The following is a 17,611-nucleotide window of genomic DNA, read 5'->3' on the forward strand; positions in this document are numbered from 1 at the left end:
CTTTTCCAATCTGCATTAGTGCATTAGTAACTTGTACAGACTCAGCAGTTAGTGCTTAAGTGAACATTGTCTAAAGTGAGCACACATACTGCGTAGCTCTGTGTGTGTGTGTGTGTGTGTGTGTGTGTGTGTGTGTGTGTGTGTGTGTGTGTGTGTGTGTTTCATGTGGTTCAATTAAAGTTTTATTAAATTAACTGAACTGGTTATATGGAAACAGGTAGGCTTCGCTGTCTCTGTGACATACAGCCCAAACGTACATAGACCAGCAGGTGCCCTGGAAAACTTTACATTCAGGGCGAGGAAACATCACCAGAATTCTTATTTTTGTAATATTCCTGAAATTGAAATAGTTCCAGTTCAAAAATTACAATTTTGTTACTACAAAGGCTGTAACATTAGAAACAGGTGACAGACAGACCCACTGAAACAGGCGGTCCAAGCAGTGTCCAAATATGCAAACAGTTTTGCAAAGTATAATATCTGAAAACACGAGTATAAAGTATACATTTTTATTCTTATTATTATCAGTAGTAGTAGGTGCATTTGTATAGCGCCTTTCGCAGACTCAAGGACGCTTTACACACAGATATCAGCTTTTTTTTTTTTTTTTTTGTATCGTCAGAAAACACGAGTATAAAGTATAAGGCCAGGAAACAGGAGTGAGTATATTGGTCATAGTGAAGGCTGTAGTGAAGTGAGCAGCGCTACCGGCCTGGTGAACTCAAACACTCGAGTACCTCTCGAGTCGTTAGAGTCGGTTCAGCTCAAACTCCTCCTCCACGTTGCAATGACGATGGTTTCCTCCTTCTCAGGAGGCAGGTCGTAGCTGTTCTCCAAGGACACAAATGATTCCTTATTCTTGTTTGTAGATTAGCTGCAGTTTTTAATACACTTAAAGGACCGGCCGAGCCAAATAATGTCTCCGTGCGCGTGGCACGTACTCTCGCGAGTAGCTCGTGTAAACGTGGAGCTATAGCGCGGAACTTTTCTCTAAGTGCGACGCTGTTCGTCCCTCTTTTCGGAACTAAATTTCACCGTTTTGGAGGGATACGGACACAGCACGAGCAACGAATGGACATCATATGAGCGTCTGGACTTTCTGGAGTCTGCGTTCCCGCGTGCTACGTCCGCGTGCCAGCCGCGCAGTTACCACAGCCTCCTCACGAGAGACGCTTCGCCAAGTTTAACAGTTTAAAGTTTAAAATCTAGTAGCTGGACATGAGAAAGGTGGAATGTTACATTTAGTTTCGTTTCGGGACAGAGTAGTAGTTTCCATCCGCAGGTTTAGTCCAGGTTTACCCCGTGCTCTGTAACCTGAGTTTAGGGTTTCCATCATGCCCCAGCTAAACGGGGGCGGCGGGGATGACTTGGGGGCCAACGACGAACTTATTTCGTTCAAAGACGAAGGCGAACAAGAGGAAAAAATATCCGAAAACGTGTCGGCTGAGAGGGATTTAGCCGATGTGAAATCGTCTCTGGTGAACGAGTCTGAAAATAATAGCAGCTCCTCGGACTGTGAAGTAAGAGCTGTGGCGGCTCTCGCCAACAGTGTTGGCCGAGTCCTTCTGCTTCATTCCGTTAGACGGGTGTCAGTTCTGAAACTCATTGTGCTTGTTTATGTATGTATTACTTTTTTTATTCAAAGCAGACAGACAGACGCCCTCAGCCTGGAGCCCAGCGAGGCAGCTCCGCGAGGCAGAGCCCGTCCTTTGCGGAAGGTACCAGCTCGCGCGTGTGTGATGTCCTCAGTCGCGCGGGTTGTGTTTACTCTGTACTTCTCTCCGCAGCTCCCAGACGACAGCAGCACGGAGGCTTGTTCAAGACTCCCCCTTACGCCGGGTATCCGTTTCTCATGATCCCAGACCTCACAAATCCGTACTCCCCCGGCGCGCGGACGGTGAGTGCTCGGTGTTATCCCTCCTTCACCGCGCGGACGCACCAGCCACGCGCTGAAACTTCACTATAGCGAGCCAGTGCGCCATATTCTCCTCGAGCGGCCTGTTTTACGGACTTGCGCCGCTTTGTTTCCTCGCAGTGCCGTTTCCTCTGGCCGAAAGGCTTTATCAACTTTGCAACTGATTTGGCATTTTCATTTATGTACTTCGTAGCTGTTCCTGTATTTTGTGTGTTTGAAAAGCAGCATTTCTTTTTCAACTTTTCACTCAGAACGTAACCTGTTGAATCTTGCGTGTATATAGCGGGGCTTTCGAATGCAACGTCCACATGGTGTTAATAGTGCTCAGTTAGCAGAACTGTGGGTCCTTTATGTAACAGCCTAGCGTGCACAAAGGGCCTTATCCTCCAGTGACGTGCGGTAGCCTCGCGCGGTGCTCTCTTGAGACACGTCTGCCCAATTAATAGTGTATTATCATAACAAATGACTGACTCCGAGCCGCGAGGCAAGCCCAGACAGATGATTAATCCCTCTGAAGCAAGAATGTGTGTGTGTGTGTGATGATGGTGTTTGTATACAGTCTAACTGGGCTCTGTGTTGGATCTGATTTTTATTGTTTTAATACCTTCGCTTTCTGGTATCTCTGAAACATAAAGGCAGTTTTGCCTTTTAAATTATTAATTTCCTCCCCAATCAATGAAAACCAGCCTTTTCTCTGGAGCCTGTTAGACAGCTACTGTTATCATTAGTTACTCCTTGATGGTTCTGTTGGAAGTCTCCATTGGGGGCCATTATCTTAATGACATCTTCACTCTGGGGGGCTGATGTGCTGTCTGTGCTGTGGTGACCCCCAAGCAAACGTGTGGATCCCATCAAGTCTCCGTGTTGATTCTTCTTTAGTAACTGCACTGTAGAGTGTGGAAGGGCCTGGGTGGCTTGGCTGGGGTAGCACAAAGAGAGAAAGGAGCATGTGGTCATTTAGTTGTTGTCTGGACGGTTTATTGGTTGTACGGACAAACTTCTCTTGTTTGATCTCATGTTCCCTGGCTGGTCTGAAAAACACTCACATGGCCTGTGGAATTTAATTTTCTTGCACGCCTCATGCACAGTGGTCATTTAAGAATTACAGCATTATTGACTGGGACTATCTGCTATGTGGCATCTGGCTGTGGAAGAAGTTTGAGTTTGTCAAGGACTGATTGTGAAGATAAGACTTAATTGTGAGTGTGTGTGCGTGACTGAGAGTGAGTGTGTATCCCTCAAATTTACAATAGGAAATTTGTGTACGTTTAAACATTTTGGATTGTAAAAGCATTTTCTCAGTCTGTTGTGTGTCGTTGTATTCAGTATCTACCCTTAAATCCTTCACAGAGGCAGTGTTGAGGAATTTTCAGTTTGGGTTTTATGTGAATTGAATCAGCATTTTCATAACTTGTGAGCAAAAAAATGTAATGTCCATGTCTCATCAATGAACTCTGAGGTTGGGATTATTGTTTTGTTTTTTTAGCACCCTCTGGTTTTCATGTCCTTTCTGACTGGCGTCACTGGCTGTCATCAGGATCGGCTCCAGACTCTGTCTATATATTGATTTCATTGTTTTCTGAAAGAGCCTGATGAAGTCCCTGGTTCTGATGAAACAGCACTTTCCCAGCTCAGTGATGTAATCAGGGTCACAGGGGGTTACGGGTGCTCAGTGGGGAAAGTCCGCACCTCTGCTGTGGGGTTTTGGAGGGGTGCTGTGTTCTGTGGCTCTTATTTACCTGAACACAGTAACAAAAGATGCTTTGCACGTGTGTCCTTTATTAAGGACAGAACCCGGATAAACCCAGTTACCTACTTATTATATTCAGGAGCAAGGCAAACATTTGCACGTTAATACCAAATTTAGCAGCTGTTGACTTAAAGGCTTTGTGAAAAAGACTTTTCACTTTGAGATCCTGTTCTTGAAGCTGCAGGGTGTGTGATCCAGAAGATTAGTCATATGAAGGTCCTGTTGAGTGTGTGTAGGTCTTCAGTCCACTTCTCTGGAGTGCTAGCCAGTCCATGTGTTTGCTCTGGTCAAGCTCTCTGACACACGTTGGTCAGATAGTTTGTGGAAGTTTGCTGGGTTAGTTGTTTGGGTTGGTGGACTTTGGTGGAGTCATGCTGGTTTGGGGGATTGGTGGAGTTGTGTTTGGTTTGTTGGGGGTTTGGTGTTTGGGTTAGTGGACTTTGGTGGAGTCGTGCTGGGTTGGGAGATTGGTGGAATTGTGCTGGGTTTGTGTTGGGGATTTGATGTTTGGTGCAGTCATGCTGAGTTTGTGTTGGGGATTTGGTGTTTGGGTTAGTGGACTTTGCTAGGTTGGGGGTTTGGTGCAGTCGTGCTGGGTCCTGTCTGCCTGTTTTCTGCTTGCTTCCATTTCCACCTTTTTTCCTGCCCTGGTATTTTAAGACACGCAAGACACAAAGTAAACAGAAGAATTGTTCTGCATCTGAGAGGGCCTCATTCTACATAAACAAACAGCGCTGAGCAGAGTCGACCTGTCAACAGCCCCAGACTATTTCAGCAGTAGTCGGGGGTGGGGGGTGGGGGTGGTCTCGGGGAGATGGCTCCTCCCTACCCCTCCACAGAGGGAACAGTGTGCAAGCCTTCAGGCTGAGTCAGCGTGCGACACAGGCATCATCATGGCTGTCAGCGCAGGCGGTTTCAGTGTGCTACAGGTAGGATATACTAATTGGGGTTCATTTTGATTATTTTTATATTATTTTTCATTATTCTTTTGAGCAGCTCACATTATAAATAGTTTCCTTCTAGGAGGCCAGGAATTCTGCTGGTGTGGCAGGAGAGGGGGAGAGTGGCAGTGACTGTGGGGAATGGAGAAAGAGAAGATAAGTGAAAGTGGGAGGCTGGGAAATGTGGAAAAGTGGGAGATTTATAAGGGAGATTAATACGCATATATATTTTTATGATTGATTAGGTCATGCCTGAACACACCTGTACACACCAGACTTTCACACTTTATTAAACTTTACACAAGCTGAACAGCCGTGTTCACCAGTTGATTTGTGCTATAACGTGGTGTACTGAAGACCCATGCTACCCCCAAATTTGGGTGCGCACACATCTGTTTGTGTGTGTGGTTGTTGCGTATCTGTGTGACGGGGAGCAGCAGAGGCTAAAGGAAAGCTACAGGAAGTTGATAAAGGAACGCAGTGAGTCTTTCCCAAGGCCAGAGCTCAGCTCTTTCCTGTTGACGTGTGTGTGTGTGTGTGTGTGTGTGTGTGTGTGTGTGTGAGAGGGAATCATGAAGAGGCCACAAGCTACAGCCAAATGCTTACAAAAAGTGAGACAGGTCCTGAGAAGTCAGATCTGGGCTATCAACACCTATTAACACCTCCACTCTACCAGTCATCAGACACTGCTGACATAAAAAACTTCCAAGTAGGAGATGGAAGCCACTGACATCAAGACAGGGAAACTCCTCACAATGACCAGAGGGTTTCATCCCAAATCCATATCCAGCACACTGAGACTGTAAGAGGAAGGAGGGGGGTTGAGGATTAGTGAGGGTCAGAGCCACAGTCCAGGAAAAAACAACCAAGATCCAGGAGAACACCAGGAAGATGAACCAAAGTGATGAAGTGCTTAGTGAGAACCTCAGACAACAGAATCCTGAGGAGGAACAGGAACCATAATGGGAGGAAAAACCTCTGGACGGTATGTACCACCAGAAGATAGTGGAAGTGTCTGATATGGAGAAATCCTACCAATGGCTGGAAAGGGCTGGACTGAAAGACACCACAGAGGTTATAATCATGGCAGCACAGGAACAAGTGCTGAATACCAGATCAATAGAGGCTGGGATCTACCACACCAGACAGGACCGCAGATGCAGGCTGTGCAAAGATGAGACAATCCAGCACATAACAGCGGGATGCAAGATGCTATCAGGCAGAGTGAATGTGGAACACCATAACCAAGTGGCTGGAATAGTGTACAGAAACATCTGTGCTAAGTATGGGCTGGAAGTTCCAAGGTCAAAGTGGGATACTCCACTAAAGGTGGTGGACTGACTGAGCTAAGATCCTGTGGGACGTCCAGATACAGACAGAAAAGATGGTAATGGCTAACCACCCGGACACAGTAGTGCTGGACAAACGGCAGAAGAGGGCCATGGGAAAGAGGGTGAAAGCAACTGTGGATCCCGTGGTAATCAGAGCAGTAGGAGCTGTGACCCCCAAACCGGAAGAATGACTCCAGCAGATCCCAGGAACAGCATCTGAGCTCTCGGTCCAGAAGAGCGCAGTCCTGGGAACAGCTAAGATACCACACAGGACCCTCAGGCTCCCAGACCTCAGGTAGAGGATCTGAATTTGAAGGTAAAAGATGCTCAGCCAGGGAGAGACAGAGAGAATGCCCCTCTCTGTTCACCTGTGGTCTCAGTGTTTGTTAGAGGCCACGCGGGTGAGCCTGTGTGTCTGCTGCTAACAGGACACTCACGGGCTCCATGTTGGTCTGCATTTTTAAATGAGCCTGTGTGGTCTTGAACTGCGCTTATCTAAGCATCTAACTAAAAATGTTCACGTAAATACTGTAATGGTAATATACTAAATTATGGTCATACACCAGATTGGAAGACTGTTGTGGTACCCCAGTGTGACACTTTCAGTTTCTTGTAGTCTGTTTTCTAACCAAAGTTACTACACATGCTGTATAAGTGCTGTATAAACAACTACGTGACATTATCATCATTAAATATAACGGCTACTGCTACTAAGTGTGTTCTGTGTGCTTTTCTAAATGGTTATTAATAAATAAATGTATATGATTGAGCTGTAGTTATTGATCGTGTAGTAAGTTCAGAATCTCTCTCCCCCTGCTGGGACTGAGGTGTGTGTGTGTGTGCGCGCATCAGGAGTGTACATTGAGCAGAGCAGGAGACCATTACTGCTGGCCTTCTGTGTGTCTGTACATGCCTGAGTACGCACATGTCTGTCCAGTTATTCCACACTGATTAGGCTGCATATTGGAAGACAGAAACTGCCATATTGTGTGTGTGTGTGTGTGTGTGTGTGTGTGTGTGTGCGCGCGCGCGCGGGAGAGAGTCGGTTAGAGTCCAACTTTAACACAGACTCCTACGTATCTAATATCCCTGTGTTGTGCAGGTTTCTGGAGGATATAGTCTTCATCAGTCTGGTATTTTTTCACAGCTGCTTTCACTTACATTTTTACAGCTGCACGTCCTGCTGTTTTGTTGGGGGGGAGGGGGGTGTCATGACACCCCCAAACACTCACTGCACCAAATAAAACATCTGAGCTGCAGGAGTGCTCATTTGCATATTTTAGCATTTTGTAAAATCAATACTGTAAAGGTCAGTACTGTAACAGTAACCCTGGGATTACAGTTATATGAGGTCAGTTCAGGTCTGCAGTCGCTCAGTCATGTCTGTTCCTGTTCCTCCTCCGCCGAGGACATGACCTGCTGTATTCCCAAACTCTTCAACCCCCACCATCGTCTGGTCATTTTAGTCATATCCAGATACATCACCCCCTCCCCCCACAGCCATCTGGATGCTTGAATTTCTTCACTGAGGAGATTTACAAATTTACAAATCTTTACAATTAAGTGATAAATGAATCCAGTCCAAATGGGGTTATTTGAATGTCAGAATATTTTCTACAGCCTCTGAAGCCTTAATGGTACCCTCTACATGCTGTACCCTAAATCATACAGATCCTAACTCTTTACCCATACCCCCCTAGCGCTTTCCCCTAAACCCATGACACTGTCCCTATACCACCACATCTCCAGAACTCTTCAGTAGAGACTTTAAGCCCTGTACTCTACAGCTGAACTCATACACCCCCTGCTGGATGCTGTGTGTTAGACAGCTCAGCTCTTCTGGACCTCACATTTAAGGTTGTCTTAGTTGGCTGAAGGCCTAGTTTGGATTAAACGTACATTAATCATCTCACCCCCTGAATCAGGACTCATGATTCTGTACTCCATGGTGAATGGGGACTCATGATTCTGTACTCTATGGTCCGTGTTGAATCAAGCTGCACCTTTAATCGGGAGTGTTGGGTTCCTGTCTTGGTGTAGCACAGTGTTGGTCTTGTAAAGTAAAGAGTTAGCTTTGTTAACATGTTACATAAAGGGCTGTCAGTTGGCATACAGTCTTGTTTGTTTGGGGGCTGTTTTTTGGCGAGACTGGAGGTTGATTTGCACCTAAGGATGTAGATGAATAATAAATTAAAGTTGTTGAATATATTAGTTATATTGCACATGTTTAAAATGTAGGTTAGGATCTATCAGTTAATGTGTGTGTGGTAATCTAGGCAGTATCCCACCTACGAGTTAAAGGTGGAGACACTGGCATGAGGGTCCTCGGCAGGTTAACGAGCTTCACCACACTGGACGTTGAACTCTGCTGACGTGTTTCCGTGCTGCAGCCCACAGAGCGTTTGGTCCTGTCCATAAGGGGTGTGTGTGTGTGTGTGTGTTTCGTCCTGTCCATAAGGGGTGTGTGTGTGTGTTTGGTCCTGTCCATAAGGGGTGTGTGTGTGTGTGTGTGTTTGGTCCTGTCAGTAAGGGGTGTGTGTGTGTGTGTGTGTTTGGTCCTGTCAGTAAGGGGTGTGTGTGTGTGTTTGGTTCTGTCAGTAAGGGGTGTGTGTGTGTGTGTGTGTTTGGTCCTGTCAGTAAGGGGGGTGTGTGTGTGTTTGGTTCTGTCAGTAAGGGGTGTGTGTGTGTGTTTGGTTCTGTCAGTAAGGGGTGTGTGTGTGTGTGTGTGTGTTTGGTTCTGTCAGTAAGGGGTGTGTGTGTGTGTGTGTGTTTGGTCCTGTTCGTAAGGGGTGTGTGTGTGTGTTTGGTCCTGTCAGTAAGGGGTGTGTGTGTGTGTTTGGTCCTGTCAGTAAGGGGTGGGTGTGTGTTTGGTCCTGTCAGTAAGGGGTGGGTGTGGGTTTGGTCCTGTCAGTAAGGGGTGGGTGTGGGTTTGGTCCTGTCAGTAAGGGGTGGGTGTGGGTTTGGTCCTGTCAGTAAGGGGTGGGTGTGGGTTTGGTCCTGTCAGTAAGGGGTGGGTGTGGGTTTGGTCCTGTCAGTAAGGGGTGGGTGTGGGTTTGGTCCTGTCAGTAAGGGGTGGGTGTGGGTTTGGTCCTGTCAGTAAGGGGTGGGTGTGGGTTTGGTCCTGTCAGTAAGGGGTGGGTGTGTGTGTGTGGGTTTGGTCCTGTCAGTAAGGGGTGGGTGTGTGTGTGTTTGGTTCTGTCAGTAAGGGGTGTGTGTGTGTGTGTGTTTGGTCCTGTCAGTAAGGGGTGTGTGTGTGTGTTTGGTCCTGTCAGTAAGGGGTGTGTGTGTGTGTGTTTGGTCCTGTCAGTAAGGGGTGTGTGTGTGTGTGTTTGGTCCTGTCAGTAAGGGGTGTGTGTGTGTGTTTGGTCCTGTCAGTAAGGGGTGTGTGTGTGTGTTTGGTCCTGTTAGTAAGGGGTGTGTGTGTGTGTTTGGTCCTGTCAGTAAGGGGTGGGTGTGGGTTTGGTCCTGTCAGTAAGGGGTGGGTGTGGGTTTGGTCCTGTCAGTAAGGGGTGGGTGTGGGTTTGGTCCTGTCAGTAAGGGGTGGGTGTGGGTTTGGTCCTGTCAGTAAGGGGTGGGTGTGGGTTTGGTCCTGTCAGTAAGGGGTGGGTGTGGGTTTGGTCCTGTCAGTAAGGGGTGGGTGTGGGTTTGGTCCTGTCAGTAAGGGGTGTGTGTGGGTTTGGTCCTGTCAGTAAGGGGTGGGTGTGTGTGTGGGTTTGGTCCTGTCAGTAAGGGGTGGGTGTGTGTGTGTGGGTTTGGTCCTGTCAGTAAGGGGTGGGTGTGTGTGTGTGGGTCTGGTCCTGTCAGTAAGGGGTGGGTGTGTGTGTGTGGGTTTGGTCCTGTCAGTAAGGGGTGGGTGTGTGTGTGTGGGTTTGGTCCTGTCAGTAAGGGGTGGGTGTGTGTGTGTGGGTTTGGTCCTGTCAGTAAGGGGTGGGTGTGTGTGTGTGGGTTTGGTCCTGTCAGTAAGGGGTGGGTGTGTGTGTGTGGGTTTGGTCCTGTCAGTAAGGGGTGGGTGTGTGTGTGTGGGTTTGGTCCTGTCAGTAAGGGGTGGGTGTGTGTGTGTGGGTTTGGTCCTGTCAGTAAGGGGTGGGTGTGTGTGTGTGTGGGTTTGGTCCTGTCAGTAAGGGGTGGGTGGGTGTGTGGGTTTGGTCCTGTCAGTAAGGGGTGGGTGTGTGTGTGTGGGTTTGGTCCTGTCAGTAAGGGGTGGGTGTGTGTGTGTGGGTTTGGTCCTGTCAGTAAGGGGTGGGTGTGTGTGTGTGGGTTTGGTCCTGTCAGTAAGGGGTGGGTGTGTGTGTGGGTTTGGTCCTGTCAGTAAGGGGTGGGTGTGTGTGTGTGGGTTTGGTCCTGTCAGTAAGGGGTGGGTTTGGTCCTGTCAGTAAGGGGTGGGTTTGGTCCTGTCAGTAAGGGGTGGGTTTGGTCCTGTCAGTAAGGGGTGGGTTTGGTCCTGTCAGTAAGGGGTGGGTTTGGTCCTGTCAGTAAGGGGTGGGTGTGTGTGTGGGTTTGGTCCTGTCAGTAAGGGGTGGGTGTGTGTGTGTGGGTTTGGTCCTGTCAGTAAGGGGTGGGTTTGGTCCTGTCAGTAAGGGGTGGGTTTGGTCCTGTCAGTAAGGGGTGGGTTTGGTCCTGTCAGTAAGGGGTGGGTGTGTGTGTGGGTTTGGTCCTGTCAGTAAGGGGTGTGTGTGTGTGTGTGGGTTTGGTCCTGTCAGTAAGGGGTGGGTGTGTGTGTGTGGGTTTGGTCCTGTCAGTAAGGGGTGGGTGTGTGTGTGGGTTTGGTCCTGTCAGTAAGGGGTGGGTGTGTGTGTGTGGGTTTGGTCCTGTCAGTAAGGGGTGGGTGTGTGTGTGTGGGTTTGGTCCTGTCAGTAAGGGGTGGGTTTGGTCCTGTCAGTAAGGGGTGGGTTTGGTCCTGTCAGTAAGGGGTGGGTTTGGTCCTGTCAGTAAGGGGTGGGTTTGGTCCTGTCAGTAAGGGGTGGGTTTGGTCCTGTCAGTAAGGGGTGGGTTTGGTCCTGTCAGTAAGGGGTGGGTGTGTGTGTGGGTTTGGTCCTGTCAGTAAGGGGTGTGTGTGTGTGTGGGTTTGGTCCTGTCAGTAAGGGGTGGGTGTGTGTGTGGGTTTGGTCCTGTCAGTAAGGGGTGGGTGTGTGTGTGGGTTTGGTCCTGTCAGTAAGGGGTGGGTGTGTGTGTGTGGGTTTGGTCCTGTCAGTAAGGGGTGGGTGTGTGTGTGGGTTTGGTCCTGTCAGTAAGGGGTGGGTGTGTGTGTGTGGGTTTGGTCCTGTCAGTAAGGGGTGGGTGTGTGTGTGTGGGTTTGGTCCTGTCAGTAAGGGGTGGGTGTGTGTGTGTGTTTGGTCCTGTCAGTAAGGGGTGGGTGTGTGTGTGTGTTTGGTCCTGTCAGTAAGGGGTGGGTGTGTGTGTGTGTTTGGTCCTGTCAGTAAGGGGTGGGTGTGTGTGTGGGTTTGGTCCTGTCAGTAAGGGGTGGGTGTGTGTGTGGGTTTGGTCCTGTCAGTAAGGGGTGGGTGTGTGTGTGGGTTTGGTCCTGTCAGTAAGGGGTGGGTGTGTTTGGTCCTGTCAGTAAGGGGTGGGTGGGTGTGTTTGGTCCTGTCAGTAAGGGGTGGGTGGGTGTGTTTGGTCCTGTCAGTAAGGGGTGGGTGGGTGTGTTTGGTCCTGTCAGTAAGGGGTGGGTGGGTGTGTTTGGTCCTGTCAGTAAGGGGTGGGTGGGTGTGTTTGGTCCTGTCAGTAAGGGGTGGGTGGGTGTGTTTGGTCCTGTCAGTAAGGGGTGGGTGGGTGTGTTTGGTCCTGTCAGTAAGGGGTGGGTGGGTGTGTTTGGTCCTGTCAGTAAGGGGTGAGTGGGTGTGTGTGTGTGTGTGTGTGTTTGGTCCTGTCAGTAAGGGGTGGGTGTGTGTGTGTGTTTGGTCCTGTCAGTAAGGGGTGGGTGTGTGTGTGTTTGGTCCTGTCAGTAAGGGGTGGGTGTGTGTGTGTTTGGTCCTGTCAGTAAGGGGTGGGTGTGTGTGTTTGGTCCTGTCAGTAAGGGGTGGGTGTGTGTGTTTGGTCCTGTCAGTAAGGGGTGGGTGTGTGTGTTTGGTCCTGTCAGTAAGGGGTGGGTGTGTGTGTTTGGTCCTGTCAGTAAGGGGTGTGTGTGTGTGTGTTTGGTCCTGTCAGTAAGGGGTGTGTGTGTGTGTGTTTGGTCCTGTCAGTAAGGGGTGGGTGTGTGTGTGTTTGGTCCTGTCAGTAAGGGGTGGGTGTGTGTGTGTTTGGTCCTGTCAGTAAGGGGTGGGTGTGTGTGTGTGTTTGGTCCTGTCAGTAAGGGGTGGGTGTGTGTGTGTTTGGTCCTGTCAGTAAGGGGTGTGTGTGTGTGTTTGGTCCTGTCAGTAAGGGGTGTGTGTGTGTGTTTGGTCCTGTCAGTAAGGGGTGTGTGTGTGTGTTTGGTCCTGTCAGTAAGGGGTGTGTGTGTGTGTTTGGTCCTGTCAGTAAGGGGTGTGTGTGTGTGTTTGGTCCTGTCAGTAAGGGGTGTGTGTGTGTGTTTGGTCCTGTCAGTAAGGGGTGGGTGTGTGTGTTTGGTCCTGTCAGTAAGGGGTGGGTGTGTGTGTTTGGTCCTGTCAGTAAGGGGTGGGTGTGTGTGTTTGGTCCTGTCAGTAAGGGGTGGGTGTGTGTGTGTGTGTGTGTGTGTGTGTGTGTGTGTGTGTTTGGTCCTGTCAGTAAGGGGGGTGTGTGTGTTTGGTCCTGTCAGTAAGGGGTGTGTGTGTGTTTGGTCCTGTCAGTAAGGGGTGGGTGTGTGGGTGTGTGTTTGGGCCTGTCAGTAAGGGGTGGATGTGTGTGTGTGTGTGTGTGTGTGTGTGTGTGTGTGTGTGTGTGTGTGTGTGTTTGGTCCTGTCAGTAAGAGGTGGGTGGGTGTGTGTGTGTGTGTGTGTGTGTGTGTGTGTTTGGTCCTGTCAGTAAGGGGTGTGTGTGTGTTTGGTCCTGTCAGTAAGGGGTGTGTGTGTGTGGTCCTGTCAGTAAGGTGTGTGTGTGTGTGTGTTGAATCTCTCCAGACAGACAGGGCTAGTGAGGCTGAGAGGCTCCTCCACTCCTAACACTCCTTGCTCTTATTATCCCAAAAGGCTTTTGGGTGCCTCCTAATCCACCACAGCTATTCCCTTCAGAGAGCGCCACCTCAACCCCTCCATGTGTGCGTGCGTGTGTGTTTCAGAGAGCTCCATCCTTCTTGCTCTTTGGTTTTTATTTGTATATTTAAAGCTGAGACTTACTCTATTGAGTTTACCGCCCAATTCAGTTAATCACCCAGTTAGCTGCCCAGTCCAGTTAATCACCCAGTTCAGTCCAGTTAATCCTTTAGTTGAATCGTTTGGGGTTGTGCAGTGTGTCTTCCATTAGGGTAAAGCTGTTTTGTTCGTAGGTGTTCACCCCTCCACCTCCCTGAATCTCTGCTTGGTGGACCGGCAGCCTGGGTGAGCTCTGGGTGATGTGTGAACTAATGCCTAATTTAAATCTCCTTCCTTTACTCTGAATATGATTATATGATCAGTGAGTGGAATGATCATATGAATGTTGTGTTTGGGGCATTTGTGAGTGTGTGTGTGTTTGAGATAGATAGAGAGAGAGAGAGAGAGAGAGAGAGAGGGAGAGAGAATGAATGTCCACAGCAGGGAAAGGACAGGTGAGTGGGTGGTGGATGAGGACGGGTTTGGACAGGCTGTTTCTCACATGCTCATTCCACTGCCAGCTGAATACCATGACATTGTTTATTGTGAATTTTTCTTTATGAACTTGTCTGATGGATATTTTTCATTTTGATTTGTGTTTTGGTACTTTAAGTGAGAAGGTCTGATGGTCTTTCGTCTGTCTCAGCGCTGTGGTTTTCGAGACCTTGGCTCTCCTCTGTGTCTCAGCGCTGTAGTTTCAGATGGGTTTAGGTGTTCTTTCTCAGGTGTTTGGTGACATCACGTCATCTTCCACAGGACATCAGTGCAGTGCTGCATTTTTGCCTGTAACTCTACAACACCATGATGTAGGGGAGAGGTGGTCAGGATGTTGACCTTCCTGTTTACTGTTTATTAATGGAATATTCAATCAAAGCAGGGAAGAACTTTATTTATTTAGCATATTTTAAACATTTCTGTTTACTGCTTTGGAGGTTTTCTCTTGGAAGCTCTATTAATAAATTGCAGACTGTGTGTGTATCTGTAGTGTGAGGATGGAACGTGTGCGCGTGTTTGGCTGTGTGTGCATATATGGGCGTTCTGTGTGCTATTTGGGGGGGTATCAGTGTGTTGGGGGCGGGGTGGGTCAGGGGTGGGTGTGTGTGTGGGTGTGTGTGTGGGTGTGTGTGTGGGTGTGTGTGTGTGTGTGTGTGTGTGTGTGTGTGTGTGTCCATCCGTCCCCTCTATGCTCATCTGTTTTCTGGCCTGAATGGCCTGTGTTGCCATGGTAACTCTTGCTCACTGGATAGCTGACCTCTGACCTTTTTAAGGATCTCTAAATGCAAGAGAAGGGGTACCACTGAGGTCATACAATAGTAGTCATGGCAACGTATTTACAGGGGGTGTTTCCTGTTGAAGTGCATCACCTCTGTGTCAGCTTGTGTGTGTGTGTGTGTGTGTGTGTTTGTGCATTTGTAGGTGCATTTGTGGTTATGCATGTGTGTATGCACTGGTTTACTGTGAGTGTGGATGTTTTTGCATGTATTTTTGTGTGTCAAGGCCTGCATCATTTGTATTTGTGTGTTTGCCTGTATGTGCGTGTGTATGCGCCCGTGTTCCTGTGTATATGCTGTATATGACTGAGATGATGAGCTGCAGTCGGTCTGTTAAAGGCAGGTCTTCACCGCGCTGTCTTACCGACCATACAAGGGAGCAGCTCCTCATATTCAGAGTTCGTTTAGCTGAGATGCTGTCCTTTATAAACACTGTCCTGCTGTACCACTACAATGGAAGTGGAAGTGTGTGTGTGTGTGTGTGTGTGTGTGTGTGTGTGTGTGTGTGTAGGACACTGCACACATTTTGAGTGTGATTCTGAAAACTGCAGTTTATGCACAAAAAAAGTGTATGAGAGAGGGAGTGAGAGACAGACATAAGATGATATGGAGTGCACCTCGTTTGCAGGTGCATGTGAGCCTGGTCTGGTCAAGATAACACGGGCTTGTTTTGACACCCATCCATAGTGTTTGTGTGGTTTTCTTCAGCTTGTAGAAGGCGCTGTGAGTGTGTACTCCATGTGAGGAGTGAGAGGTCAGAGCACTCACAGGAAAAGAGATGGAGTGACATTTCAGTGTGGACACAGATTACAGAGTACTAAAACAGTGTACTGCATATCCTCATATGCAGCCTGAAACTGCTCTGTGTCCACACACACGTGTACGCACGGCAGGTGTAGAGATTTTTGTCTTAATAGTTGTGATTAATCTGCCCCACTTACCCCTCCCCCTCCCTGCTGCTGCTCTGTGGCGATGCTGTCTGAGATCTCCATGGCGATGCTGTCTGAGCTCCTGCTCTTAGTGGAGCGTCCTTGCGCCCACAATGCCACTGTGATGAGTGATGCTTCAGAAAGCACCCCTAGCCTGCCCCTGTCCCTCAATTTGAACATCACGTGGGCGGGTCACTCAGCTGGGAGGTGTGTGTCCAGTCCGGAACGTTGCAGTGTGAGACACAGGGAGAGCCCTGGCTTTCTCGCTCTGTCGCTCTGTCCCTTTTGCTTGCCCAGTTCCCACTGCCTCCCTCTCCTCCGGTTTTCCTGTTTTATCCACTGGCCTCCGGGCTCTTCCTCCAAGCCCTCTGCCCCTCCTCTTCCCTGGTCACTGTCTACAGTCCTCCTCTCCTCCTCCCTTTGTGGGGAGGATTTGTAAAGTGCTGCATCACTCCTGTGTGTCAGACCCTCTTCCAGTATGTTACATTTTAAAGTGAGAAACAGACTTTTTAAATAAGCTCACAGACTGAAGGAATTCCAGTTTGAAAATGTAATGTAAACTCGGCAGAGTAGTCTCCAGAGAGCTGGCTGCTTGTTCTCTCGTGCTGATGCGTGTTCTCTCTCTCCTCCACAGTATCTGCCCATGAAATGGCCTCTCCTCGACATTTCCGGAGCAGCTGCTCTTAAAGACTCCAGACCCACCACTCCAGGTCACGCAGTGAGTACACCAGGGTCTTACCCGAGTGCATTCTGGGTAGTGTGTTTACTTTCCCTCTCTTTCATCAAAATTACTGGACACAGAGGCCGTGTGGCCTGGTACTGCTTAGTTTGGACTAAGTCACTAGAGAGAGCAAGAGTGTGTGTGTGTGTGTGTGTGTGTGTACTACGCAGAGTTTTAGTTTGAGCTAAACAAAGTGTGAGGAACTTAAACTCACTCAGTGGGGGCAGTGTATTTCACACTGCTATTAATGGGCAGATCTGCTTCTGTCAGTCCTGTTTAAGGGTGTGACCTACTGATGTCGCTCAAGGCCTTTGTGCTGTTTGACAGCAGGTTGAAAAGGTGAAGAAGAAATAAAGCAGGAGCTGTGAAAAATGTTCAAAGTGGGGATGGGTAGAAGAAGGCAGGTCGGTGTGTTCCTTCAAGTTCAGATCTACCTGAGGTCTGGGAGCCTGAGGGTCCTGTGTAGTATCTTAGCTGTTCCCAGGACTGCACTCTTTTGCACAGAGATCTCACATGTTGTTCCTGGGATCTGCTGGAGTCATTCTCCCAGTATGGGGGTCACAGCCCCTACTGCTCCGATAACCATGGGAACCACAGCTGCCTTCACCTTCCACATCTTTTCCAGCTCTTCTCTCAAGCCTTGGTATTTCTCCAGTTTCTTGTGTTCCTAGTTCCTGATGTTTTCACCACATCTATCACTCCGGCCCTCTTCTGCTGTTTGTCCATCACTACTGTGTCTAGTTGGTTAGCCATTACCATCTTGTCTGTCTGTATCTGGAACTCCTACAGGATCTTATCTCGGTCATTCTCCACCACCTTTAGTGGTGTATCCCACTTTGACCTTGGAACTTCCAGGGTTTCTACCATCTGAGGTTCTTACTAAGCACTTGCACTTGGGTTCATCTTCCTGGTGTTCTCCTGGATCTTGGTCGTTTCATTCTGGATGTATCTGATGACTGGTAGTGTGGAGGTGCTGATAGGTGTTGATAGCTCAAATCTCACTTCTCAGGACATGCCTCACTCTTTCTAGGTGTTTGGCTGTACCTGCTTCCTTGTGGCCTCTTCATGGTTCCCAATTCGCTGTCGGATTCCAAGATTCTTTTAGCTGCTCTGATCATCTGTTACCTTCTGGTAGTACAAGCTCCTCAGTCCTAACTACCTTCCCTCTCCTTGTAACCATCCGACCACACTTATCCCGTCCAATGACATTCCGGCGTCATTGCTGTATATCCTGGTGAGATTAGTGGGATTAGTAAATTCACTGGTATACAGATTGATGTCATCCATATACAGGAAGAGGGTGATGGTGTCTGTAGTCACTCTCAGTGTTGATCTCTCTGAGGGGGTTCAGGACTGTGCAGTGGGGACAGGGTGTCTTGATAGTGACTAGTGTTGGTGGTTAGAAGTTGGTGTGTAGGGTCATCATCCACAGTTCTTTATATATATAAACACTCTGAAGACTCCAGCTGAGTAACTGCAATGTACTGTAGAGATATTCAACGTTATAGTGTAGTACACAGCTCAGAGTTTCCAAAAATACATTTTGGACAAAGGTCTTTCATTAGCTGG

At 48.7% G+C, this 17,611-nt stretch overlaps 1 protein-coding gene across 3 annotated transcripts in view; it reads left to right on the forward strand.

The window, feature by feature from the left end:
• The first annotated feature begins 680 nt into the window (after positions 1–680).
• Positions 681–17,611, forward strand: part of tcf7l1a (transcription factor 7 like 1a) — a 22,923-nt gene continuing 5,992 nt past the window's right edge. Inside the window, exons 1-4 of one of the 3 annotated variants that reach the window (XM_027028820.2) lie at positions 683–1,520; positions 1,646–1,718; positions 1,788–1,897; positions 15,956–16,039. In XM_027028820.2, the coding sequence (XP_026884621.2) occupies positions 1,335–1,520; positions 1,646–1,718; positions 1,788–1,897; positions 15,956–16,039 (453 nt within the window). In that variant the 5' untranslated portion in view covers positions 683–1,334. Of the gene's footprint in view, positions 1,521–1,645; positions 1,898–15,955; positions 16,040–17,611 lie in introns of all 3 variants that reach the window. The other 2 variants (XM_027028821.2, XM_027028818.2) reach the window with 2 other exon arrangements.

Source organism: Electrophorus electricus, chromosome 17 (genome assembly GCF_013358815.1).
Source record: "Electrophorus electricus isolate fEleEle1 chromosome 17, fEleEle1.pri, whole genome shotgun sequence".
In the NCBI taxonomy this organism is placed as follows: Eukaryota; Metazoa; Chordata; class Actinopteri; order Gymnotiformes; family Gymnotidae; genus Electrophorus; species Electrophorus electricus.